At 37.4% G+C, this 27,086-nt stretch overlaps 1 protein-coding gene across 1 annotated transcript in view; it reads left to right on the forward strand.

Annotated features, from left to right (window-relative positions):
* Positions 1–1,255: 1,255 nt before the first annotated feature.
* MKI67 (marker of proliferation Ki-67) overlaps positions 1,256–27,086 on the forward strand; it is a 31,445-nt gene continuing 5,614 nt past the window's right edge. The window contains exons 1-13 of the mRNA XM_087725983.1: positions 1,256–1,332; positions 2,710–2,823; positions 4,955–5,036; positions 5,140–5,255; positions 5,528–5,597; positions 5,960–6,038; positions 7,536–8,765; positions 10,686–10,927; positions 12,971–13,283; positions 13,431–13,549; positions 15,302–15,491; positions 23,257–23,352; positions 24,668–26,853. Coding sequence (XP_087582109.1) covers positions 1,298–1,332; positions 2,710–2,823; positions 4,955–5,036; positions 5,140–5,255; positions 5,528–5,597; positions 5,960–6,038; positions 7,536–8,765; positions 10,686–10,927; positions 12,971–13,283; positions 13,431–13,549; positions 15,302–15,491; positions 23,257–23,352; positions 24,668–26,853 — 4,872 coding nt within the window. The 5' untranslated portion in view covers positions 1,256–1,297. The remainder of the gene's footprint in view (positions 1,333–2,709; positions 2,824–4,954; positions 5,037–5,139; positions 5,256–5,527; positions 5,598–5,959; positions 6,039–7,535; positions 8,766–10,685; positions 10,928–12,970; positions 13,284–13,430; positions 13,550–15,301; positions 15,492–23,256; positions 23,353–24,667; positions 26,854–27,086) is intronic.

A 27,086-nucleotide genomic window follows, 5' to 3' on the forward strand; every position in this document is an offset into this window, starting at 1 on the left:
GCCCAAGAGTTTTATTTTCTTTTGCCCCACGAAATATGACCTTGGGCTTATTATAGGGCAGTGGTTTCCAAACTTGGCAACTTTAAGACTGGCTGGCTGGAGAACTCTGGGAGTTGAAGTCCACAAGTCTTAAAGTTGCCAAGTTTGGGAACCACTGCCCTATAATAATAAGCCCAAGCCCAAGAGTTTTATTTTCTTTTGCCCCACGAAATATGACCTTGGGCTTATTATAGGGCAGTGGTTTCCAAACTTGGCAACTTTAAGACTGGCTGGCTGGAGAACTCTGGGAGTTGAAGTCCACAAGTCTTAAAGTTGCCAAGTTTGGGAACCACTGCCCTATAATAATAAGCCCAAGCCCAAGAGTTTTATTTTCTTTTGCCCCACGAAATATGACCTTGGGCTTATTATAGGGCAGTGGTTTCCAAACTTGGCAACTTTAAGACTGGCTGGCTGGAGAACTCTGGGAGTTGAAGTCCACAAGTCTTAAAGTTGCCAAGTTTGGGAACCACTGCTTTAGGTAGGTCTTTTTTTTTTAATTAAGTTTTTTGTATTTTTTATTGTTACATAAACAACACATGCCCACACCAGTGGAAAAGGAAAAAATCAAAACACAAAAAAACAGAAAACAAGGCAGGGGAAAAAAAACAAAAGAAAACAAAAGAAAAAACACAAGTATATATTATAAAAAAGTATATCAGCTGGTTACAACATGTTTTTGTGCATCTCTTCCATTAACTCATATTAATTCAAATATCTTAACTCAAATGTTTACCATATTGACATCATCGTACCTATTCAAGGTAGGTCTTGAATAGCTTTATCCTTGAATTTGGCTACCCGTCTTTTTAAATCATCCAAATCGACTAACCCCAAAGGTTTCAAGCTGAAACGGGCTGGTGTCAGTGATGCAAACTCGGGTAGTTTGCCCATATTGCAGATTTTACCTTGTCCTTGAACAATACTGGTTTTATACCAACTTCCGTATAAAATAAAGCCATTCTGAGAACGTTTCAGGCGCTGTGATTGACTTGCTGTTTTACTCTTAACACACACCACAAAACAGGAAGTCTTCTGACTGTACAATGTGAAACTTGTTGAAGAGAAGGGTTGCGTACAAATTGAGATACAGATCCATTTTAGATGTAAGAAAAAATGTTAGTGTTTTTCAGTAAGTAGGTTTATTGCTTTTTCCTTTCTTATTAAGGAGTTACAGAAGGCTTCAGTTTCTGAGTTAATCTGCTTTTTTTTTTTCTTTTGCAGGTATGACTATAGGTAGAGAAATTTAAATTTTTAGTTCATGCAGGAAACTTCCCCAGCATCTAATCCAAGCAGGTAATGTCAGGCTTAATATCAGATACATCACTTACGAGTTTGCTACTTCACTGCACATTGGCCTGCTTCTCAATTCTCCTGCTCTTTTTCTGATGTCACAAGGTACCCTCCAAGTTACAGGAGGCATGAAATCCAAGTTCACCTAGTGAGTAGTTCAGGCTCTCAAGTTCCAAGCCCTGTGACCATTCTGTCTGAAATAGTTCATTGGGAAAAAGCATGTAATCTACCTACCACTCTGATTTAGGTTGCATTCTCATTCCAGGAGACATTAAAAGGATTATCTGGCATAGGGGAATACCTGCCTAATATTTATGTATGTATGTATTGTATTGTATTGTATTATTTGTATGCTGCCCTTCTCCGGGAGGACTCAGGGCAGCGAACAATTCAAGGGGGGGAAAAGGGGGGAACATAAAAGACAAAATACAAATAATAAAAGTAAACAACAGTCGCACAACCATACATGTCGAGAGGGGAGGGAACTCATCACCCCCAGGCCTGCCGGCAAAGCCAGATTTTGACAGCTTTTCGGAAGGCCTGGAGAGAGGTGAGGGTCCGAATCCCTGCGGGGAGTTCGTTCCAAAGGGCCGGAGCTGCCACAGAGAAGGCCCTCCCCCGGGTAGTAGCCAGATGACATTGGCTGGTAGATGGCACCTGGAGGAGGCCAACCCTGTGAGATCTAATGGGTCTGTGGGAGGTAATTGGCAGCAGGCGGTCTCTCAATCTCAACTGAGATTCTATCTATAATTCTAATCCAGGTGCAAGATCATAAAATGAATAAATTTTAAGTTCCCCGGTCCAAAGAAGAAAACCTTTGTAGACTGCATTAATCCTTTTACGTTGCACTAATGGGTTATTGTAATTTTTCTTTTTCCCTCTTGATTTTTCTCACAATTTAATTTTCAGGATTTTTAAAAATTTGCTTGTACTACTCACCTAAGTAGTTTCAAGTTTAGTTTCAAGTTTTAATCGATTTATAGGCCGCCCAATCCCGGAGGAGCCAACAATTATAAACAAATTACTCTTAAAGTAAGTTTTCATTGACTTTCTGGGCAAAGCCATCAGAAAAGATTGTAGATGGTGACCGTATGCTCTCAGGGCGGTTGGCAACTGTTCATAAATACAAATAAGTTGCCCAGCACCCAGATCACATGACCAGGGAATGTGACGCAATGCTTTATTACAGTCGGAAGTCCATTATAGATTTAAAGCACATTTTTCCTGTAGTCATAATGTAATTTTTTTCTATTCAAAAAATGGAAAAGGACCTCGGACCTCAGTTGTGGTAGCAAACATTATGCACAACCATGAATTTTACACGTATGGGCACCAAGGTCTGTTGAAATCTGCAATAATTTTATTTTATTTTTCCCTTAGAGGTAAGATCTACGAATTGAAAATGCCATCTTTGGCAGAAATTGTTGTTATTAAGAGAAATGGGACTGATGGAACTCATTTTCCGCTCACTTCAAACTCTTGTGTGTTTGGAAGGTAAGACTTTAAATTGATAAGGGGCTTATTTGTGTAGGATTTTCATTATGTAATTGTGATGTCGGGCTGTCCTTTCTGTGACAGAAGTTTTAGGTCAGTGGTTCTCAACCTTCCTAATGCCGCGACCCTTTATGTTGTGGTGACCCCTAACCATAAAATTTTTTGCCGTTGCTACTCTATAACTGTACTTTTGCTACTGTTATGAATCGTAATGTAGATATTGATATTGGAAGACTGCTATCATATCACCCTTATGTCCTTCTTTTCATTCAACCAGACATACCCAGTTCCTGCAACTGTTCTTCATATGTTTGAGCTTCCAGTCCCCTAATCCTCTTGGTTGCTATTCTATGCACTTTTTCTACACTAGAGCCTCCACATCTTTTTTCTAGAGGCAGCCAACATTTTGTCTACTCCTAAATTTTGGGTCTGAAAAGAATCACATCCTGGAGGCTGGACAACCTCAGCTGCTATACAATCATACACACACATACACAGAGACACACAGTGGCTTTATTCCCACAGCCTCCTTAACTAAGTTGTCTGCAGCTGCATTCACAAACTTGCTTACCCTGCCTGGATGAATCTTCAACCTGGTTTGGGGTTGTTTGCAGGAGTGCTCTTAACCTTGGTGGTGGTGGTAAGCTTCACCTTAATTTATTGGGCAAACGTCGTGCATTGTTTATTTTTAATTTTTTTTAAAGTGTTTTATTTTCTCTTTTAAGTTCATTCACAAATATACACTCTTATAATTACCATTAATTATATCATTATCATTAATCATTGTTTTCTTACAAATATATAGAATACAGTTTGGGTCACTTTTTTGCCACCCCATTTTATTTTGCAACAACTTTGCTCCTATCTTCTCGAACTCCCTTCTCTGCCTTCTTCTTTCCTCTCTTTCTTCCCTTCTTCCTCTCTCTTTTCTCCCCTCCTCCTCTTCTCCTCCTTCTTACCCTCACCCCTCCTCTTACTTCCCCTCTTTTACTTCCTCTGCTTTACCCTTTCTTTCTTTCCCTCCTCCTTCCTCCCTTCTTCCTCTCTTTCCTTCCCTCTTCCTTTCTTACCCTCTCTCCTACTCTTAATTTCCCTCCCTTACTTCCTCTGCTTTTACTCTTTCTTCCTTTCCATTCTCATCTTTCCTCCTTTCCGTTGTTGTCCTTGCTTATATACTTTCTCTGATGGGTTCTCAGGGTGGCATTTCAGGAAACGCAACTTTATATTTTCATACATATCATTTTCTCTGTTACATTTTATTTCTAATAATAATTCCACTTGTATCATTTTTAAAATTGTTTTATTGCATTGCATTTTTTTTCTCTTTTCCTTTGTGCATGGTTTATGGTACTTTTAGCAAGCAGGTTTTCATTGTGTGAATGGGGCCAATTTGGGCTCCTGAGCTTGGCTCTTGATGACAGGTCTGGTTGTGGATTTAGATATAGTTAAAAGTACCTGGCAGCGGTGTGGAAAACATAGCCACGCACATGCCCCACACAATTATAGCCCAGAGCAGGACCTAAGCCCCTTCCTCCCTCGCAGGAATACTTTCCCTCCATTACGAAGTCTCAGGCTAATTCTATAGGTTGTGTGCGCGCACATATGTTTTTACAGTGTGGAGCCGCGGTGACGCTCTGCGCGGCCATTCCAGAGCCCATCCACTGGGATTTCAAGGAACGTGAGGTGGAGTCTAAACTTTAGAGTTGCGCTGGTCTCAGCAACCCCTGTCTAACAGTCGTTGGGCCTCAAAAGGGGTCGCGACGCACAGGTTGAGAACCGCTGGTTTAGGTAGTGTCATAACTTACTTTCCTGGGTTCCTTCATTTGACTTCTATATAATTTCTTTAGTTGTGCAGTATATCTCACAATGGATTTGATCTGCTTCAGTGTATATTATTTATGCAAGATATTTGTTTAATCAAAAACCTAACCATTTTTTAAAGAAGTTCTTAAACCTCAATCTAAAAATTAGGTTGTCTCAATACATCTTCAGCAACAGCTGCATTGCCTTATGCTAGGTGGAAATGAATTAGAAATTTAGAGATCATAATATATTTTAAGAGATGTGTATATAAGAACATGTAGTTAAATAATTTGAACTAATAACCTTGTAATTATTTTATATTTTAAAGGAAAAAAGAATGTGATATTCGAATCCAGCTTCCTCAAGTTTCTAAAGAACATTGTAAAATTGAAATCAATGAAAATAAAGAGGTATGTATTATTATTTTTGGTACTTAAGCAATCCTAATATTTCTGGTACTTGTGCTTTATTGATTGATCTGGATATTCGTATTTTATTCCTATGTATTTTTAGGCAGTGCTGTTTAACTTGAGTTCTGCGAATCCAACACAGCTAAATGGGACTCTCTTTCAAGATCCCACACACTTAAAACATGGGGATATACTTACAATTATTGATCGTTCTTTCAGGTATGTAACAATGATATAAGCAAATATGAGTGTGCTAGAAATAGTGCTTTTTAGAAATCTGAAGATCAAGGAAATTTTAAAATAATTTGATTGATAAGAAAACTGCCCAAACAGGAAAACAGATTATGTAAAAAGTAATTAAACCATTAGTCTAAAACTATACTAGATTGGAGATGAAAACACTAATAATTTTGAATAAAGTGGATTTCATAACTTTTTAAAGTCTTAAAGTTGGATTAATTTTAATGTAAGCAATCTTTGTACTTGAATAGATTTGAATATCCACGTTCATCACTTCCTCAGAAGAGACTTTCTAGATCTCAAGAGAAGGAAACATTACAGGTAAAATAAAAATTGTTATGTTTTTCTTAGTTCGGCGAAGGGTACAGTCATAAAATGTAGAAATTAATGATGTGTTGCTCTTTGGCTTAATTTAGTAATTGGTCATTATCAGTTACCTTTCACTTTTAATCATTCTATTCCACCCTTTTAACTATAATTCAGAGGAAACAATATTTGATATTGGTGTTCGGCTGTAGAAAATTAAGATATTTTCTCTGGTCTGCCATTCATGTTTTCTACAAGGAAAAATGGCATGCTTAAAAGAAACATTAAATTCCTTTTCTATTTAATTTTCTACAAGGAAAAATGGCAAGCTTAAAAGAAACATTAAATTCCTTTTCTATTTAATTTTAATTTTACAGATTCTTCATGTTCAGCATATGCAACAGATGGACTTGCTGCACCCGCAGAACTCAGATTACAAAAGTTCTCCGATTACTGGTTGGTAATTTTTTTGTTCTTTTTCTATAAAATGCTTCATTGTAGTAATCACTTTTTATTAACAAAAAGGATGCGTTTACTAGTCAGTGGTAAAACAAATGAAAGTAGCCATTGGGAATGTGCTGTTAAAATACATGAATGGATTTGGTTTAATCGATGGGCGACTGCTCACGTGCCGGCAAAAAGGGCTCCGCATGCCATCTGTGGCGCATGTGCCATCGGTTCGCCATCACTGGTTTAAAGTATACTCAGAAACTAGGTTACTAACAGGCTCAGAAAACAATTTGCAAACTACGGTGCATGGTGTGGTGAGGACATGGTGGAGCTCAGCTCAAACTGCAGTGCTCTGAGATTGCAAGCCGCTGTTACTTGGGACGCTGCTTTCTTCACTGGCCCTGCAGGGCAAGCCAGCTTATGGTCCCTGAGAGGGGCGGGCTGCATGGGCAGAGCAGGGCATTTCTGTAAGGGAGGCATGCCAGCAGCAGGCTGGGCAGTTCACTCCTCCGTGGTCCTGCTGGCTGGCTGGATGCTGCCCAGAGTGTGAGGCTGCCAGGAGGAGGAGCTGCTGCTGCCTCTGCAAAAGCAGGCCATTTGTGCCAGCAAAGGTTTTGTCCAAAATTGGGGGGGGGGGGAGAGCATGCACGGTAGGTGTGCGCATGCGCATGAGTAAAAGGTTCGTGAGGGTCCACACATGTGCAGAGGCCGCACATTGCATTATGGGTGCTGGCACGCGGGAGTGTTGGTGTGCGTGTACGCCCGTACATTCGGCACGCAACAAGGAAAAAGTTACCCATCACTGCTCTAAACCATGATAATTAAGAGTTGAGAAACAGGCTAGTCTTAAAATTATATTAGAAATAATATTTCATAGCTGATTACATTTTAGAGAGTGACCCATATATTTTCTTGTCCATTAAGTAACTTTCATAACAGAGCTTATGAACACATCTATTCCTTAAGGGAAAATGATTTGGAAAATTACAAATAATCTGCTTGCGTATATTTATACTATATTGTTAGGCAATTACAAATAAAATTTGGCTTCCATAGTTTTGATTTGTTGAACTTAATAGAATTGTGCAAATCCTTTGAAGAGGGTATATTGTAATGTCTGCAGTTCTGTCCAAGGCTCATCTTTTAAGATCACTAAAGTAGTCATATATTTTTTGCAGGTTCATGTAGTTGCTTCCTAAACTTCCTAGCTGTTACCATTGAGAGAATTTTCAAAGTAGGAAGTCACAAGCATGTGGATATGGTTGGAAGCAGTTTACAAAGCTGTTGCTTGAGGCTGGAAAAAATTGGCTGATTTGAAAAGAGATTCTTTGTACACACCCCTGTGTGCTGTGAAGCACTTTTTTCTAAGGATTTGTAAATGTCTGCTTAATCCCTCAAAAATTACTTTCTGATCAGTACTTTATCTGTATAATGCTTCAAAAATAGTTTTAACTATATTCAAGAAAACTGATTTTAAAATCTGCCTGTTTCATATTCCTGTAGGCAAGAAATTTGAAATTTGCTCTCCTAAAAGAAGTGAGAAAAAACTTCAAAAACAATACAGCACACCTGAATTTAATTGCAAAACGCTGAGCGTTGAAAAAGCAAATGAATTGTCTCCTTTTAGCAAACTCTATGAATTAATGAAGCATAAAGAAGGCGCAGGCAATGCAAAGGAAAATACTGGTGATGAGACCTTGCTGGAAGATGTATTTCACTCAAGATCCAGGAGGTCCGCAATGCGTCGAGCAAAGTCAACTAAAGTTGAACAATCTGAAGACAGTAAAATTCAAGGAAACCATGATCTTGTAGCAAGTCCACTACCAACATTTGAAGAGAAGAATTCTGAAAAATCACCAAACACTCAAAATTGTGATACACAACAAAAACAAGAATGTGATGGTACAAATCAGTCAGATGTTAAGAGCATAGAAGATAATGAAGTGGGAAAGCATGCACATTTTGAAGCCAGCCAGCAGAGCGCACAGCATTTCCCTGAAACAAGTATACAGTCATTGGACGATGCAGAAAAGGCTAAGTGCCTTAACAAATTTAACGTAATAGATGTTTTCACATCTGTAGAAAATGCTTTGCCCAAAACAAAGCCTAGCTGGGAGAGTACTCAAAATTATTCCAGTCCACATTCTAGAAGGTCTAGAAGATCTTCCAAGTCCAGAAGGACAGGGGTTGAAGTAGAGTCACTGAACAGAAGGAAGAGCTCTGGAGAAATGAAACAGTGCCCTGTACAAGTTAGTGAGCAGGAGCATGAATCTGGTATTTTGATTGAAAATATATATTCTAAAACAAACGAAAATAGAGAACTGGTCACAGAAACAGCGCCTAATCTGAAAGATTCAGAAGATGGAAATTCTAGTACTGTTTTCAGTTCACGTCATCTTAATACTAGTGAAAACTGCAATAACAACATTGAACTAAATAAAACTATTTCAAATGGATATTCTTGTATAGAGGCAGTAGATAAAGAATCAATGATTCCTGCAAATCTTTCCCAAACCAGTGAAATAATGGCAAATGAGATTCCTGAAAAAGCCTTGGAAACGAAATGTCCTGCAGATGAAAATAAAAAAATAGGAACAGAAAGCCATGAGCAGAATGTTAATATGAAAAACGATATACCTACTTTTCCCAGTTATGAAAGCAGAGTTCAAATATCAGCCAAGGTTAATGCTGTTTCTGAAATGAATGTGTTATGTCCACTTAACAAAAAGTCAGGTAAATACAATTTCTTTTTATACCAAAAAATTATAATTGCTATACAGGTGAAACAAAAAATTAGAATATCGTGCAAAAGTTCATTTATTTCAGCAATGCAACTTAAAAGGTGAAACTAATATATGAGATAAACTCGTTACATGCAAAGCAAGATAGTTCAAGCCATGATTTGTCATAATTGTGATGATTATGGCTTACAGCTCATGAAAACCCCAAATCCACCATCTCAGAAAATTAGAATATTGTGAAAAGGTGCAATATTCTGGGCTCAAAATGTCCCACTTTAATCAGCTAATTAAGCCATAACACCTGCAAAGGGTTCCTGAGCCTTTAAATGGCCTCTCAGTCTGGTTCAGTAGGAATCACAATCATGGGAAAGACGGCTGACCTGACAGTTGTGCAGAAAACCATCATTGACACCTTCCATAAAGAGGGAAAGCCTCTAAAGGTAATTGCAAAAGAAGTTGGATGTTCCCAAAGTGCTGTATCAAAGCACATTAATAGAAAGTTATGTGGAAGGGAAAAGTGTGGAAGAAAAAGTTGCACAAGCAGCAGGGATGACCGCAGCGTGGAGAGGATTGTGAGGAAAAGGCCATTCAAAAGAGTCGGGGACTTTCACAAGGAGTGGACTGAGGCTGGAGTCAGTGCATCAAGAGCCACCACACACAGACAGATGCTGGACATCGGCTTCAAAGATTGTATTCCTCTTGTCAAGCCGTTCCTCAATAACAAGCAACATCAGAAGCATCTTACCTGGGCTAAAGAAAAACAGACCTGGTCTGTTGCTCAGTGGTCCAAAGTCCTCTTTTCTGATAAGAGTAACTTTTGCATCTCATTTGGAAACCAAGGACCCAGAGTATGGAGGAAGAATGGAGAGGCACACACTGCAAGATGCTTGAAGTCCAGTGGGAGGCTTCCACAGTGTTGATTTGAGGAGCCATGTCATCTGCTGGTGTTGGTCCACTGTGCTTCATTAAGTCCAGGGTCAACGCAGCCGTCTACCAGGAGATTTTGGAGCACTTCCTGCTGCAAACGAGCTTTAAGGGGATGCTGACTTCATTTTCCAGCAGGACTTGGCACCTGCCCACACTGCCAAAGCACCAAAACCTGGTTCAATGACCGTGGGATTATTGTGCTTGATTGGCCAGCAAACTCGCTTGACCTGAGCCCCATAGAGAATCTATGGGGCATTGCCAAGAGAAAGATGAGAGACATGGGACCGAACAATGCAGAAGAGCTGAAGGCCGCTATTGAAGCATCCTGGTCTTCCATAACACCTCAGCAGTGCCACAGGCTGATAGCTTCCATGCCACGCCACATTGAGGCAGTAATTGCTGCAAAAGGGGCCCAAACCAAGTACTGAGTACATATGCATGCTTATACTTTTCAGAGGTCCGATATTGTTCTATGTACAATCCTTGTTTTATTGATTGCATGTAATCTAATTTTCTGAGATGGTAGATTTGGGGTTTTCATGAGCTGTAAACCATAATCATCACAATTATGACAAATCACAGCTTGAACTATCTTGCTTTGCATGTAATGAATCTTATCTCATATATTAGTTTCACCTTTTAAGTTGCATTACTGAAATAAATGAACTTTTGCACGATATTCTAATTTTTTGAGTTTCACCTGTATGCTGTCTCCAGTAACTTTGGTTAAGATAAAAAAAATTACCACTTTATTTTTCTCCCAGTTAATTGGCTTGTTTAACATTGTTACTAGAAATAAGAGATTAAATTGTTTGAAATGTTAGTGCCTTAGTTATGATTGAAAATATTACCAAAAGTGTAAAAAGTAAGTCTAAGTTTAATCTTTTTAAAATTAAGCACTTGTATTCTGAGCGTAGACTTTTTAATTGTATTAATGTTGAAAGGCATTGTGTTCATTTTGCTATAATTTATTCTTCATTTATAGAGGCTAGGAAATCACCTCAAAAGCGTAGAGGTACAGAACTAGATCTTCTAGTCCAATCACTTGGAAAGAGGAGGAGAGTGTCTTTTGGTGGCCATCTGAGTCCTGAACTCTTTGATAAGCGCTTACCTCCAAACTCGCCACTTAAAAAGGGGGCCATTCCAGCAAGATTAAGCATGCCATTTGGAAACTCACCAAGAGCAGTTCTGAAAAAAGCTGCAGAAGTAAGGCAGTCTGTAACACAGGTATGTGATTGATTGACAGAACAACTGATTGCTAGGAATATTTACATTTTAACCAAATAATTGGTCTTGTTCCCACAACAATATATATATATAGACAAACATATATATATATATATATATATATATATATATATATATATATATATATATATATATATATATATATATATATATATATATATATATATATATATATATATATATATATATATATATATATATATATATATGTTTGTCTATACTTCACTATTCTTCATACTGAAATGAGGACCCGGATTGTTGGGGGCGATATGCTGATTCTGTAAACCGCTTAGAGAGGCCTGAAAGGCCTATGAAGCGGTATATAAGTCTACTGCTATATTGCTATTGCTATTGAAAACTTTGTGTTTTAAATAATGTATCTGTGCAAAGATGTTAAAACAATTGATCAGAAATTTTAAATCATGGAATTTACAAAGATTTTTTTGGGGGGGGAGGAATATAAGCTATGCACTTCTTAGTATACCTAAATATTTCCTTAGAATTCTTTCTGTGAGGAGTTGGTGATATATTGCACTTGAATGCTTCTTTTCTATTTAAAAAAATGCTGATTTTATTTCAGAGTAGTGTAATAGCGAGATGGGTAGCAAATAAATGTCATAAATAAAATTGATAAATCTTTTGGTAAAACATTTATTCCTATTTTATTGTTAGAAACTCCCAAAACAAAATTGGGTAAATATTTCACATTCTGTTAAAAAAATGAAAAACCATCCAGCAGAAATATAGCCATCTTTTGGTTATTGTGGATACTATTGACTTTTATTTTTAAATTAGAACATTTTTCAAAATAATAACATTCATCTTTAAAGCTTACCAAATATTTACTTGAGAAAGCAAATTTCTGAAATAGTTATTTCACAGAATAGTGGAGAGCTTGGAAATCTTTGTAGATACCTGGGAAGTAATACAGAAAGTTCTGTCTCTGGGGATAATGTTCCAAGAAAGTCCATTCTAGAGCTAGACTATGAATCCCTCCTTGCTCTGGATTATTTACTTCCAGAAATATGCTAGAATATCTCCAGAATGGCCAGATCTGTGTTCTGAGCAAGATAAGGCAATGCCTAAAATTAGCTGACTTCTCCTTTTTTTTATCTACTGCTTTGCATCTTTTCATAGTTTCATAAAGTTGCTAGGTAATAGATTTGAAAAGAAGTTAATTTTAGTTTATGTTAAACAATTGGCAAATGAGAAAGGTTTAGAGCTAAGTGTTGTGTGATTTTATTTGTTTTTTATACTATCACAGTCTTTTGGACTATTATTGGTTAGAATGTTACAGTTAAAAAAACCAACAGAATGAAAACAAAATACAATTCAAATTGGAAAACCAAAATTGAAATGGGAAAGACGAATGACAAGAGCTACCAATGATATTACTGAAATGCTGTTAAAATAATTCTCCGCTTTCAGTAATTTCCTAAAATCTATTGAAAGGATGCACTTTCCATAATTTGGTGCGGCTGCAAAAATGCAGCCCCTCCCTAAATGATGTAATAAGGTTGTGTAAAATCTGGTTAGAGCAGTGTTTCTCAACCTTGGCAACTTGAAGATGTCCGGACTTCAACTCCCAGAATTCCCCAGCCAGCGAATGCTGGCTGGGGAATTCTGGGAGTTGAAGTCCGGACATCTTCAAGTTGCCAAGGTTGAGAAACACTGGGTTAGAGGAGACTCTTCCATAGATAGCCAAGCACCAAGTTATGAAGAATATTGACACCAGCACTTTAAATTGTGGTTGGAGCTGAAATGGTAACCAGTGCAGGCTCTTCAATCTATGTGTGATCTGCTCTCATTGGAACCTAAGACATGCTACCCCACGCTGGACTAATTGTAATATCCTTATAGTCTTCAAAGGCAACCCTTTACAAAATATTGTGGGTTTTTTTGTGAATGTCTAATTGTTCCATTCATTTTTCTGAGAAGTTCTGCAGGAAATAGATATGATTGCTGTTAGTTCAAAATCTAAAGTTTGATTTTTGTGTGTGTTGCCTATTTGTTTCCCCGCAGGGTTCCTTTGAGAGGAAGCAATATGAAAATATTGTGTCAAGGCAAGCTGACTTAGATAGTGTGCCCCAAAGGCAACAGTGTATCTCTGATCCTCATGTTGCAAGAAGTCTATCTTCAGAGGGTGAAGCAACTTCTACACAAGAGAGGCATACGGAGAGCTTAGTCAGTGAATTTAAAAAAGCAGCATCTAATGCCGCTTCATCCTTAAGGAGCAAAACCTGTACGAGGAGAAGTTCTATAAGGAGAAAAAGTGGAACTGTGGGTACTATTCGTTCCAAAAGACGAAGTGGTGCTTCTGAAGCCAACTTGATGGGTGGGTTACAATTGTATATATTGCTAGATAATTTGTAAAAACAGAATTAAACCTTTTATGTTTCAAGCACAGTTATAACTTGATTATATATCAAATATTTTATTAAAAATGTTTAAGGTGAATAATCTTCAACAATTGTTGTTTTAGTTGTGAAGTCTTGGGCAGAAGTAGTGAAACAAGGTGTTCCAAAAGTGCAACTGAAGTCTGCTTCAAAACAGGTGCTTAAAACAAGAAAGACGAAGAAAGTGGCATCAAAATCATCAAAGGTAGAGGCAAAACAGATAATCGTATAATTAATAACTTTTTTCCAAGTGCTTAACTTCAAGAATCTGGATTCTAAGTACTGGGGAGAGATCGTTTGGATTCTTTGTTAATCCTAAATTCTGTCTCTAGTATTTCTAGGTACAATTGTCTTTTATTAATGGAAAAAAAGTTTTAGGATGGGGTAGTTTCAACCTATTTTAAAACAGTTTTAAGATCTTTTACTTTTAATTGAAGGCAGTATTTTCTATTAGTCACCTTTGGGGCAGCATTTTTCAAGTTTATATCTAGTAAATTTTGTCAATAATATTTATAGTTGATTTGAGTCTTGGAAGAAAATTATAAAATAATTTAATAAAAGTTAATGGCAACCAGACAGATTAACTTTATATTCCAAGACTTCTTTGTTGTTCAAATATATAGAGTCCTTTCCCATACCAAAAACCACTGGTTTCCTATTTGTACCCAATGTAAACTTTATCCTTTACATTTCTAAAGGTTTGCACTTTATCTTATTTTAACTTAATTCCTTTGTTGGTGAACTCTTTATTGATTCTTCTATTTTTAACTTTAGTTTTTATATTTTTGTCTCTCTGAATACCCCCTCCCCCCTTTTCCCGGAAAATTTGTATTCTTTGTTTTACCTTCAGGGACTTTGGTTAAGGTTGGAAGCTCAAATTAAAATAGCCATAACTCTTATTCTGTTGATACCACACCCATTCCCATCTCTCTTTCTGTCCTTGTAGTAGGGCCAGATTCATCTTTTGGTTATTTAACTTCTCTTTTGAAAAATTCTCTTTTTTCTTATGTATTGCAGTGCATTGTACTGCATTGACCTGGCTGTTCCTGAGATAGGATAGGACAGGATGGAACAGAACAGAATAAAATGACAGAGTTGGAAGGGATCTTGGAGGTCTTCTAGTCTAAACCCCCTGCTCAGGCAGGAGACTCTATACCATTTCAGACAAATGATCTAGTAATTTTCAGAAAGTGAATCTTTCAAAGTCAAGGACTGCGGACCAGATCCAGCCCAAGGGGTGCTTAGATCTGGCCCACAAAGCCACTCTTGAAACAGCAAAGAACTGGCCTGTGGTGCCTCTTCCAGCAAAAAATGGAGCTTGGGAGGGCGGCCAATTTATCCCCCCCCCCCCCCCGGCTTCATTTTCATTGGCAGAGAGTTGTCGGAAGTTCTCGCAGGAGCCCATTTTCACTGGCAAGAGCGCTCAAGCGTCCCCAGCACAACTGATGTTAGGCTGGCCACACCCACCTTGGCCATGACCCCCGGCTCTCCCTAGGTGAAACACAATCTGATGTGGCCTCCATAAAATCGAGTTTGACACCCCTCTTCTAAACTATAAGTGATGTAGTGAATTAAAAAAAAACAGCTTGCTTTCTGGCAATTTTTATTTTTTAAAAAAACTGGATTGAATTGGATAAAAAATGGATTAGTGTCACATGGAAAGGAGAAAAAGAAGTTTCCAGTGTTTTCTGGATGGTTCTGCCTCCAGAATGTTATTTGTACATTATTGAATTCTTTCCTATTGAAAGGATATATTGTCCCAGAATTGTTTGAAGCAAACTGGAAAACCTGGTGAAGTTTTAGCTTATACAAATTGGCCAATTAAGACTTTTCTCTAAGATATAACATATTCCTCAGAACTGAAATAAAACTACTATTATCACTAGACGTTTAAATTTATATTTGTACCTATAGTGACATGTTTCATTAAATTGATTTTTAATATATTTCTTTTTAGAATAACAATTCTTTAAAAACACCAAAAAGAAAAATTAGTGGTCACTTCTCAACAGGACATGCAAATTCTCCTGCTCCAATTGTGGTTGGAAAAGCTCATACTAGAATTTTGAACGTAACTGCACAGGTTCCTACGGTGATGAACAATTATCCTTTGAAAAAGCATTGTGACCTCAATGAAAGTTTTACAGGTATATTTTTGGACTTCATTTAATATATGTGCCAAATGACATGAGTTCATGTTTCCTGTTTAAAAATTAAATATGTTATAGATAAAAAAAACCTTGTATGTTATATGATAAACTACTTTGTATAACTCTGGCACTATATAGAGACAATCAGCATTATATAATATTTAACCAGATGATAATAGCAGTTGCTTTTTAAGGATACAAAAAATTGTTCTCCTACACCCTAGCACAGTGATGGCAAACTTTTTCAGCACTAAGTGCTGAAAAAGGAGCGCATACACACTTGTCTGGGCCAGAACACACAAGAGGAGCTGCCCAGGGGGGGATGCGCACACCAAAAAATGAGCTTCCAGATTCCAGTGTGTGCACACGCATTGGCAAGCTAGTGATCCGATTTAGGGATTTCAGCCCTCTCTAAGCGGTTTACAGATTTTTAGCAAATTGAGTCAGCAAATTGCCCCCACAGTCTGGGTCCTCATTTCACCCACCTCGGAAGGATGGAAGGCTGAGTCAACCTTGAGCCGGTGAGATTTGAACCGCTGAATTGCAGATAACAGTCAACTAAAGTGGCCTGCAGTACTGCACCCTAACCACTGCGCCACCTCGCTTTCTGGCACCCATGTGCGTGCCGGAAAACAGAAGACCAGCTCTTTCAGTTTCTGGTACTGTCGCATGCACAAAGACCAGCTGATCATCATGTGCACATGCGCACCAGAAACCCGGAAGAGGAACAGGCAATGCCATGCTTGCCAGGTGACATGGCTCCATGTGTCACTTCGGGCACACATGTCATAGGTTCGCCATCATGGCCCTAGCATGTCATTTATTTATTGCAGTTTATTGTATGTTTCCATTATCTAAGATAGTGGTTCTGGATAGCTTATAGCAGTTAAAACACAACAGCAAAATAAAATACATAACTAGGAGGTTCAGGCCCAATCTAATTTCTGAGGGAATGGTGTTCTAAAGGAATGGCATCATGACAGGACAGGTTCATTTCTTGGGTCCCACACGGTGATGGATGTTCCTTGATTGATGGCACCTATAATATCTGCCAAATAGCCAGAAACAATAAGAGAGATGTCCCATCCCCTTCTAAGTTAGAGGTTGATAATTATATAACTTAGATAAAAAGCAGAGTGGGGTAGGGTTGTTTTTTTTTGTATTAAATTATGTGTGAAAGATAACATGTACAGATACTGTTTTATAAACTCCATGCTGATAATCCATTATCCTCATTTACAAAGGACATCAGCAATATCTGCTTGCTTTTGATCCCAGCAATGGATGATAGATGGATATAGTACTGATATGAATTGCTTTGTTGCTAATTTAGAAAAAGTGCCTTAGAACAGACAGAAAAAAATAATTGCGTATCCAACACTTCAAAGCAGCTGTATATTTTCCTGGGGATGTGTGGTTCCTTTTCTGATCTGCCATATGATGCAGATGTTTTAAAGAGTTATAGAAAAGCATAAGTTTGCTTTATGAAGATGCTCCTAAGTCTGTTGAGATAATATAGATGGAAATACCACATTGCAGTGTTTTTTTAAATACTAGTGCATATGCTCTTACATTTTGTCATCTTAATGTTCAGAAGAAATTCAGACGTATTAGCACCTTTTTTTTGTGGTGAGCAGGCATCCTTTGTAAACTAAAATAATATGGTTGCATTTGAACAGCCTGCAGAGAACAAAAAGAGCATATAGAAAACTGGCAAAGAGATGATTATTTAGAAAAATCTGCCAAATATCAATAAAGGGATAGTGACCAATGAAAGGATATTTAATAAAATATAGATAAATGATCTGAATTATAATAATGAAATAAGGTTAATAAAAGAATGTAACAAGCATTTAAAACATTGCATTCAAATCTAGGGAAAAAAATACCAGACTCGCCAAGAGGAGTACTTCTCTCTTTAGAAAAATGTCTCAGGCTGTAAATTTGGGATTTTTCTGCAGAACTCTTTAATGTTAAATTAGAAATGATTCTTCCACGAGCAAAAGAGATTCCATTAGTGCCATGCATCTACGCATGCAAATAACCAATTGCTAAGTTTTTTTTTTTAAAAAAATTGAATATTATGTGTGTGTTTATCTACAGAGAGGAAATAAAATAAAGATTGATTTTATTGATTTAAGAAATTGATGTGTGAGAAATTAAATTTGCAGTGGATTGCTTTTCTTAAAGGGTACCAATGTATCAACTCCTTGCTTTGCCAACAGATGGTGCTACAATTGTGTAAGAATGTAATCCATTAGCAAAGTACAGTGTAGCATAATAGCATACTTACTGATATAATAGACCATTGTGTAACTATTTCCAGTTCTAGAAACGAGGCTTAAATGATCATAAACCTGAACTCAGTCTTTATATTTTTTTTTCTGAAGAATTACAAGAAACTATCTGGTAATAAGAGATTCTCAGCAGAAGGGCCATGATCAACGACAATGTTGATGGTGGAGCTTTGGTGCATTTTGCGGTATTAACAGTAATAATGGAAATTATAGAAATTTAGAATTGAAAGCAATACTACTCTTAGCCTTAAATCCCTCAGTTCCTTAGCAGCCTCCATTTGGACCCATTTTGTGAGGAAGAATTCAAGATTTCTGAAGAAAGATTTGCAGATGTTCTTGTTCTTCAAAATTTCAAAACAGAAAAATTGTATAAGAAGTCCTTATATAATCTAAACTGGTGCAAAATAATCATGCCTACTCATCTATATATTACTTAGTTGCAACATAGCATACATGGAACCCATTCATCCAGCTACTTGTGCTCTCAAGTTCTATGGCAAACTTTCCCTTTGCTTTTTAAAAAAAAATAATTATCTAGATCAGCACTGAGCAAACTCTTTTTGTTGAGTTGTATGTTTAACTCCTTGTTTCCTAACAACATTTATCTCCCACATCACTTGTCCATCCTAAACCAAGGCCTTTGTTTCCTACATCTGAGGAAGAAATATGTTTAAATGCCTCATGTAAAACAGTAGCTTGATTAATATTGCTGAGATCAGAGAAACACTCAAAATGATAGCCATACAAAAAGCCAAGCTTTCCTTTATAATCAGAACTCGAAATTGCCATATTGAACCAAAACATTTGTGCATCATACTAAATAATGGATTATTATTTTCAGTGTGAGATTTACATAGTTTTTCTTTGATGTCCAGTCTGTCTTTATTGCACTACATAGTTTAGTTGGTTTGCAAAATTATATTTTAAATTTAATATAATTAAAACAAAGCATAAAAAAATAAAAGCTGGCCTATTAAATCCAACATTCATGTAAACTGTCTCCTCCCTCCACAATTAGATTTTAATTAAAAGTCATTTAATTACATTTGAACTGCTTTCCAACATGCTATTAGGGAGGAGCAATTGAATTATTGGAGGTAAAATATTAGACATTAATGGGGCATATACATAGAAACGGTGGCCTTGCTTCCCCTAATCACATGCTGTGAGAGAAATGCCATCTTCCCCTTTTTTAATTTATTGTGTTTCTGTCTATTACGTTTGATCTGAGACCCAGAAATCTCTCTTTCTTTGGATATACTGGGGAATTTTCTATTGGCTGGTTCACCATTTTTGGACATATTCCTTTCAACAGCAGTTTCAACAGAAATGAGATCATTAAGCTAGGTAGCTCTTACACCCTCCCTCCCTTTTGTCTGCAGTCAGTTTAGGGAAACCTACCATGCCTCATTGCTAGGGACAATCAGGTTGTCAGTTGTTTTGGAGAGTCAAGGGACTCATGGACCTAGATATGAAGCAGCACATAGCATATTGATTATGTGCCACTAAGTTATCTTTGACTCCTAGTAACAAGATAGATTTTCCCCAAGTTGATCTATCAACAATGCACTCATCAACATTGCAATCAAATCCATCCGTCTTGCAGCTGATCTTCTCTTTCCTAGCATTAGAACGTTAGAACATAATACAATAGGATGCATCTGTTTTTTTTTCCTGTTAACACCTTACTTGTGGTTTCATACTTTCGGATGACAGAAGCATTTCTTGGTAAGTTGTCCTGCTGATGCAAGTACTTTGTTTTCTTGAGAGTTTGAAAAGTGACTTCCTCTCCCTGTGGGGGAAGCATAGCTGAAGAGAGTATCATTGTGTCTGATGTTTTGCAGAGCATTTCAGCAGGGCATTCAGCCTGACCAATGCCAAAGATGAAAATGCAATTGCTCCTCAGTTGATTTTTATTCTTTTCTCCAAATCTAATTGAGTCTTCCAAAATAAGGAGCATTCTACACTAATGATAATTGATGAGTGGTAGAAAATACTCCTTTAGCATGAGATGTGAGTTTGCTGGTGGTGTTGATTGTTCGCTTCCCATGCCAGTTAGACAAAGAAAAGACATTGAAATAAAATAGCAATTAGGAATTGACTGCCACAGATTTCTGGATACTGTTTTCACACAGCAGTTTCGGTTTTCTAAACAAACAGGTCTTTAAGGTTCTTACTCCAATTAACATCCAGTCCTTTTTTGGACCTAGGAATAGTCAAAGGTTTTCTAGTAGCTTAATACCCAGCTGCCAATTCCTAGTTCCCAGATGCATTGGGTTGTTTTCATATAATTAGTGGGCCATCTGGACCTTAGCAAAGAAGTCCAGCTATACCTAGATACAAATGGGTGACTGGAAGTAGAATCCCAAGCCTTTCAAACCCACTTCTACGCCATTTTTATCCTGACATCTTTCAGAACATCAGTGATCTAAATATGTAAAATAGTTTTTTTTTTCCTACTGAAGCAAGAGAAAAGAGATTCAGCTTATTAAGGCTTACTATTTTTTGGAAATTAGACTTTTTGTAAGCAAGTCTTTCAAAAGACTTTTATAAAAGAACTATATCATTGCTACGGCTCAAAATATTTCATTGAGAGTTGTCTCGAGTTATAAGATGGATGACTATATAAATGTTTTAATAAAATAAGATTGGATCAGGATTTGAAATCCACTCATTAAAATGGCTGTCTCTTTGCACTGACTTCATCTATATGCACCTATTCATATTCCTTTGTAGAAACTTCTTTTTTGATACCTTCCTGTGTTGATAGATGTATTTAAGATTGCAGTTAAGTTATACAAAACCTGTTACATCAGTGTTTTTCAACCTTGTCAACTTGAAGATGTCTGGACTTCAACTCCCAGAATTCCCCAGCCAGCATTTGCTGGCTGGGGAATTCTGGGAGTTGAAGTCCAGACAACTTCAAGTTGACAAGGTTGAGAAACACTGTGTTACATATACCGGTGAGCAGTTCAACCAACTTTTCCATCAATGCTTTGCTGAGTATATTTGAAGAATAGCAACAAGCTCCTAACCCTTTACTTTTGTGACAAAATTCAGTCTTAATTCACGGGTATTATCAGATGCTTCATTTGATACAAGAGGCTTGTAAAAAAATAGTGCCTTGTTTCTAACTCTGCTTAGAAAGAAATGCCCAATTATTTGGATTGATTTTATGATATTTTTAAAGCACTCTAGCCAGAAAATGCTGGGCTTAGAATGACATTTTTTTGCTGTGGCTGGAGAATATTGTCCACTTTTTAAAAGAATTTTGTCTGTACTAGGAAACAATTCCTTAATGCCTGTTTTCTAATCTATGTCATCTATCTTTAGACTTGGAAATTGCATTGACATTGCTTTTCAGTCTCAAAACTATAAAAACTGTTAGCACTTCCTTACTGTCACTTTTTATTCTCACTGGAGATGTGGATAAAATGGGGGAAATTATTTTATTTTGAATCCTGAAAAGCTCATTGGTTTCCAGAAACTATCAGTTTCTGATAAATAGTAATAGATTGGTTAGGGTTGAGCAGAACCAAAACCCAAAGTGCAATTGTTCCATATTCCAGATGAAACCATTCAAAAGCGCCAAAAGGGCAAGTATGCCAGTCCTTCTATCCTTTCATTAGTTTTCCACTGTATCCCATACATCCATTAAGGCACCAGTCTCCTGAACACATTTCCTTTTCTCCCTTCAGTCTCTGCTCCAGTAGGAGCACAGGTAGTCCTCGACTTACAACAGTCCATTTAGTGACAATGGCACTGAAAAAATGGCTTATAAGTGTTTTTCACACTTGAAACTATTGCCTCTCCATCGTCACATAATCAAAATGTGAACATTTGGCAACGGACTCATGATGTTGCAATGTCCTAGGGTTATGTGATCCGTGGCACGACAAAACGGTGCTCGACTAAAGCGCGCTCGATTAAACCGCGTCGCTGACATCATCAACAGGGCGACAACAGCGAGCACGGAGAAAGAAGGGCGCTTTAAATAGTGCTTTAAAAACAAGCTGATTCAAGTTAAGGTTAGGATTAGGGTTAGGTTAAGGGTTAGGATTAGGTTTAGGATTAGGTTTAGGGGGGTTAGGTTTAGGGGTTAATTTTAGGTTTAGCGTTTACAGCGTGCTTCTGTCTCCGCGCTGTTGTCGCCCTGTGATGACGTCAGCTACGCGGTTTCGTCGAGCGCCCTTTAGTCGAACACGGTTTTGTGGTGGAACCATGTGATCACCTTTTGTGACAGACAAACTCAATTAGGAAACCAGATTCACTTAACTATGTTGCTAACAGTGATTAACAACTATGGCAAGAAGGGCCGTACAATGGGGCCTTATTAAAATGGGGCAAATTCACTTAACAATTGTCTCATTTAGGAACAAAGTTTTGGGCTCAATTGTCAGGGAATTGCACAACCAGTGTCCAAACTTGAGTCAGAGATGCTGACACAAAATTGTAGTGTTAAATAAAAAAAAAAATGTTTCCAGTAAATAAAAACGGGAGCATCATCAGGTAAATCAGCAGGAAGATCATGAGGTAAAATCAATGGAGAGCACACAGAGGAAAAAACGGGGAAACAAGGAAACTCCCCCTTTGCTCTCAGCAACCAATCACAGCTCAGATTCCCTCACGCAGTGGCCAGCTCTCTTTCACCAATTGGCTATAATTGTTCTTACCGCCCAATCTTTCACTGCTCCAGCTATTACGTTTTAAATACCTTAACAATTGTTATAAATTGAGCACTACCTGTATTGCATTTTTTTTTTAAATTCATGGAAAACTATATAAATTGCCCATGGTCCAAAGATGCTACTTTAAACAAAGCCGTTCTTTAACTGGGAAAGCTGCGGTTCGTGGTCCAAAATGGCATTTTAAGCAAGGCTGCATTTTTACTGGAGAAATTGTTGAGGCAGCATTCACTAGCCTGGCACTTCCACTCCAGCAGTCATAATAAATCTTAGACTTCAAACAGAGGAAAAGGAAGATGGTTTTTTTTTCTTCCTTGTTCTGTTAAACATTTATGAGAGATACACATTCATGTATAGGCACACACCATTTGTTACAAATCGTATTTGATAGGCGTAAGTCATTTTGACAGAAATCTACTTACAGTTGCTATTATACTACTATAGAAGAAATCACAAGTTTTACTTTATTTTGCAAGGCAAATTAATTACTTAAGTCATAATTTGTACTAGAATTTGCTCTTAAGTTGGTGTTTGATAGAAAGTAACCACAATCTCCTGAAAGAGCTTGAAGGAGGAATTTTTATCCTGATAAATGGTGTTAAGTCCTTTACCTTTAAATATGCTATGAATATTAATATTTAAAAAATAATGCTGGGATCCGATTGCATTACAAATCTAGGGAGCAATCAAGTGAAGAAAATATATTCTTTATGGTGATATCTACTCTTGCATTTAATTACATGCTAACTGAACATTAATAGATTTAAATGCTATTTGCAGGCTTGGCTGAAATGTTCTGCAGTCCACCAAATGGAAAAGAGAAAAGTTTTGTACCAGAAACTCAGACATCAGAAATAAATGCGTCAGAAGAATTTGGTATGTTTTATTGTGTATACATTCTGAATAATGGCTTTAATACAACCACTTAGCATAATTTAATTTTAATTAACCACATTTATAGGCCGCCCAATCCCGAAGGACACCGGGCGGCTTATAAAAATAAAGAGAGAAAAAAGACACATAACGAAAGAAAACGGTTTAAAATAGCAAACACCCTCATACATTCATTCTAATCGGGGGCTGGACCTCAACAGTGAGGTCAACAGCCCCCAGGCCTAAATTACTTTATCATTCGTCTTAGAGATAAATACTACAAATCAATGAGGTTTGGATTTTAGAATGGAAGGAAACCTCTTCTGCATCAATACTTCTCGTTTAGTTTAGTTTAGTTTAGTTTAGTTTAGTTTAGTTTAGTTAGCTTGTATGCCACCCTACTCCCGGAAGACTCAGGGCGGCTAACAATAAGAAGGGTGGGGTGTACAAAAATAAAAACAACAATTAAAAATTCAGCAAAAGACATAACATCGGATGGGGCTGGATAATTTCTGAAACTGCTAAGGCTAAACAATAAGGCTTCACTTATTGTTGTAGAAATTTCAGGTCAGTCTTTCCTGGCAGTACCCATCAGAACTTCAGGTGTTGCTTTAACAACTGTGCTGCTTTAAGTAAGAAGAGAATCTGCTTAGAGATGCAAGCCAGATGAGCAAAGGCAGAGAATAATGGTGTTTATTAAGTCACTGAGCTACATCAAGTCGTAAATACTGAATAAAATATAAGGTCTTCTCTAAATAAAGTTTTATGATGATGTGATAATGAAAACAGGATATAACCTGTCATTCCTTGTGTTACCCTGTAAAGATGTTTTAGGGGGGGGGGAAATAATTTACCCAACAGATAATTAAATTCATTCAAGATGCAACAATTTAAATGGCTTCAAATCTAGGTGTCAGGTTGGAGAAATACATAAAACTATTTCTGTATTTGATTTCACAATTTATATTAGTAGAATAAACATACTTCCCTTCTGATTGGTAGAAGGTTTCCTAGATAGTTGTAGATATTTTGGTCCTCTGTTACTTAGAAGTTGCCATGTTTCAAATACTAGTTTGCTTAAGGTTCAATCCCAACTATAATATGTATGTTTTCCATTATAAGTAACAGTTACTTTAATTTGACTTAATTCGTTTTTAATATTCTTGGTGTAATTTGGTTTTTATGTTTTTGTTTCATTCTAAAACATACAAAGAAAAATACATAGTTATTTTAAGTAATATTTCTTCACATTCAAATGCATTTTCGTCAATGTAGTTAGTGAAGTTTCATTACTGTATCATTTTTCTATTTCTATTAGAAAAAAACTCTGTTTTGGATGTTAATATTTCAAGCCAAAAAAGAGCTTACAAGAGCAGTCAAGATGTAATATCTCCAGCACTGGAAGAAGTATCACAAATACCCATTCATGATAATTTAATGGTATCACTAAATGAAAGAAATATAATGGGAATGGAAGAAAAAAACCTGCAACAAGAATCAGAACCAGGCAGACAGGTTTTGGAAATCAAGAGACTCTTGAAGACAAAGAAGGAAAAATCTGAACCCCTTGAGGCTCTTTCAGGGGTCAAGAGGCTCCTGAGGACACCAAAGAAAACGTCAGAGCCAGTCGAGGCGCTTTCAGCAGTCAAAAGACTCTTGAAGACACCTAAGGAAAAGTCAGAGCCAATCGAGGCGCTTTCAGGGGTCAAGAGGCTTTTGAGGACACCAAAGCAAAAGTCAGACCCAGTTGAGGCGCTTTCAGCAGTCAAGAGGCTCTCGAATACACCTAAGGAAAAGTCAGAGCCAGATGAGATGCTTTCAGAAGTCAAGAGGCTCTTAGAGACACCTGAACAAAAATCCGAATCTGATGAGATGCTTTCAGGGGTCAAGAGGATTTTGAGGACACCAAAGCAAAAGTCAGACCCAGTCAAGGCACTTTCAGCAGTCAAGAGGCTCTCAAATACACCTAAGGAAAAGTCAGACCCAGTTGAGGCTCTTTCAGCAGTCAAGAGGCTCTTGAGGACACCTAAGGAAAAATCTGAATCTGATGAGACACTTTCAGGGGACAATAGGATTTTGAGGACACCAAAGCAAAAGTCAGACCCAGTTGAGGCGCTTTCAGCAGTCAAAAGATTATTGAAGACACCTAAGGAAAAGTCAGAGCCAGTTGAGGCTCTTTCAGGAGTCAAGAGGCTCTTAGAGACGCCTGAACAAAAATCTGAATCTGATGAGATGCTTTCAGGGGTCAAGAGGCTTTTGAGGACACCTAAGGAAAAATCTGAATCTGATGAGACACTTTCAGGGGTCAAGAGGCTTTTGAGGACACCAAAGCAAAAGTCAGACCCAGTTGAGGCGCTTTCAGCAGTCAAGAGGCTCTCAAATACACCTAAGGAAAAGTCAGAGCCAGACGAGATGCTTTCAGAAGTCAAGAGGCTCTTAGAGACACCTGAACAAAAATCCGAATCTGATGAGACACTTTCAGGGGTCAAGAGGATTTTGAGGTCACCAAAGCAAAAGTCAGACCCAGTCGAGGCACTTTCAGCAGTCAAGAGGCTCTCGAATACACCTAAGGAAAAGTCAGAGCCAATTGAGGCTCTTTCGGGAGTCAAGAGGCTCTTAGAGACGCCTGAACAAAAATCTGAATCTGATGAGATGCTTTCAGGAGTCAAGAGGCTCTTGAGGACACCTAAGGAAAAATCTGAATCTGATGAGATGCTTTCAGGGGTCAATAGGATTTCGAGGACACCAAAGCAAAAGTCAGATCCAGTTGAGGTGCTTTCAGCAGTCAAGAGGCTCTCGAATACACCTAAGGAAAAGTCAGAGCCAGATGAGATGCTTTCAGAAGTCAAGAGGCTCTTAGAGACCCCTGAACAAAAATCCGAATCTGATGAGATGCTTTCAGGAGTCAAGAGGCTTTTGAGGACACCAAAACAAAAGTCAGAGCCAGTCGAGGAGCTTTCAGCAGTCAAAAGACTCTTGAAGACACCTAAGCAAAAGTCAGAGCCAATCGAGGCTCTTTCAGCAGTCAAGAAGCTCTTAGAGACACCTGAACAAAAATCAGAACCTGTGGAGGTGTTTTCAGCAATCAAGACACTGAAAACACCCAAACAGACTATGGCACCTCTTTCTGATGATATCTATACTAAATCTAGGTTATCTACTGAAGAAGTATCAAAAGACATGATTGGAAGTGTTACCAAAAATAAAACACAAATTATGGAAGATACAAATATTAATGACGTTATAAATATTACTGAGGAAGTTAAGGAAACTGTGAAGACAATAGAAGATAGAGGAAATAATCAAATGATGCCAGCAAAAGAAAGATTTGAACCCATGAATAATATGGTTGGCAGCAGTCAGACATTGAAAGCATCAAAATCTATGCCAACTGATGACTACTTGGGATTGCAGAAATTTATGGTTGAACCTCGAGAGAGTTCTGTAATTCCTGATCTAGGTTATACAGGTGTCAAAGAAATGTTGGACACTGAAAATGATAAGGTATGTTCATTATATCAAATACTTGTACTCATTTTTATTTAGGTAGCCCATAATTTAGTAACTAAAAAGAATTCACATAATCCATTTTTATTCCATAATAACATCTTGAAATATTGGGATCAATTATTTTGATCCCAGAAAATTCAAATGAAAATTCGATAGTTAACTTTGGTTTTAGGGCTAAACATTGTGATCTTGTAGTAAGTAGCTACTTCAATTTTTAGAACTAAAAT

This window comes from Thamnophis sirtalis, unplaced genomic scaffold, assembly GCF_051295495.1.
Source record: "Thamnophis sirtalis isolate CommonGarterSnake01/CBP01778 unplaced genomic scaffold, rThaSir2_p1.2 scaffold_11, whole genome shotgun sequence".
Classification (NCBI taxonomy): Eukaryota; Metazoa; Chordata; class Lepidosauria; order Squamata; family Natricidae; genus Thamnophis; species Thamnophis sirtalis.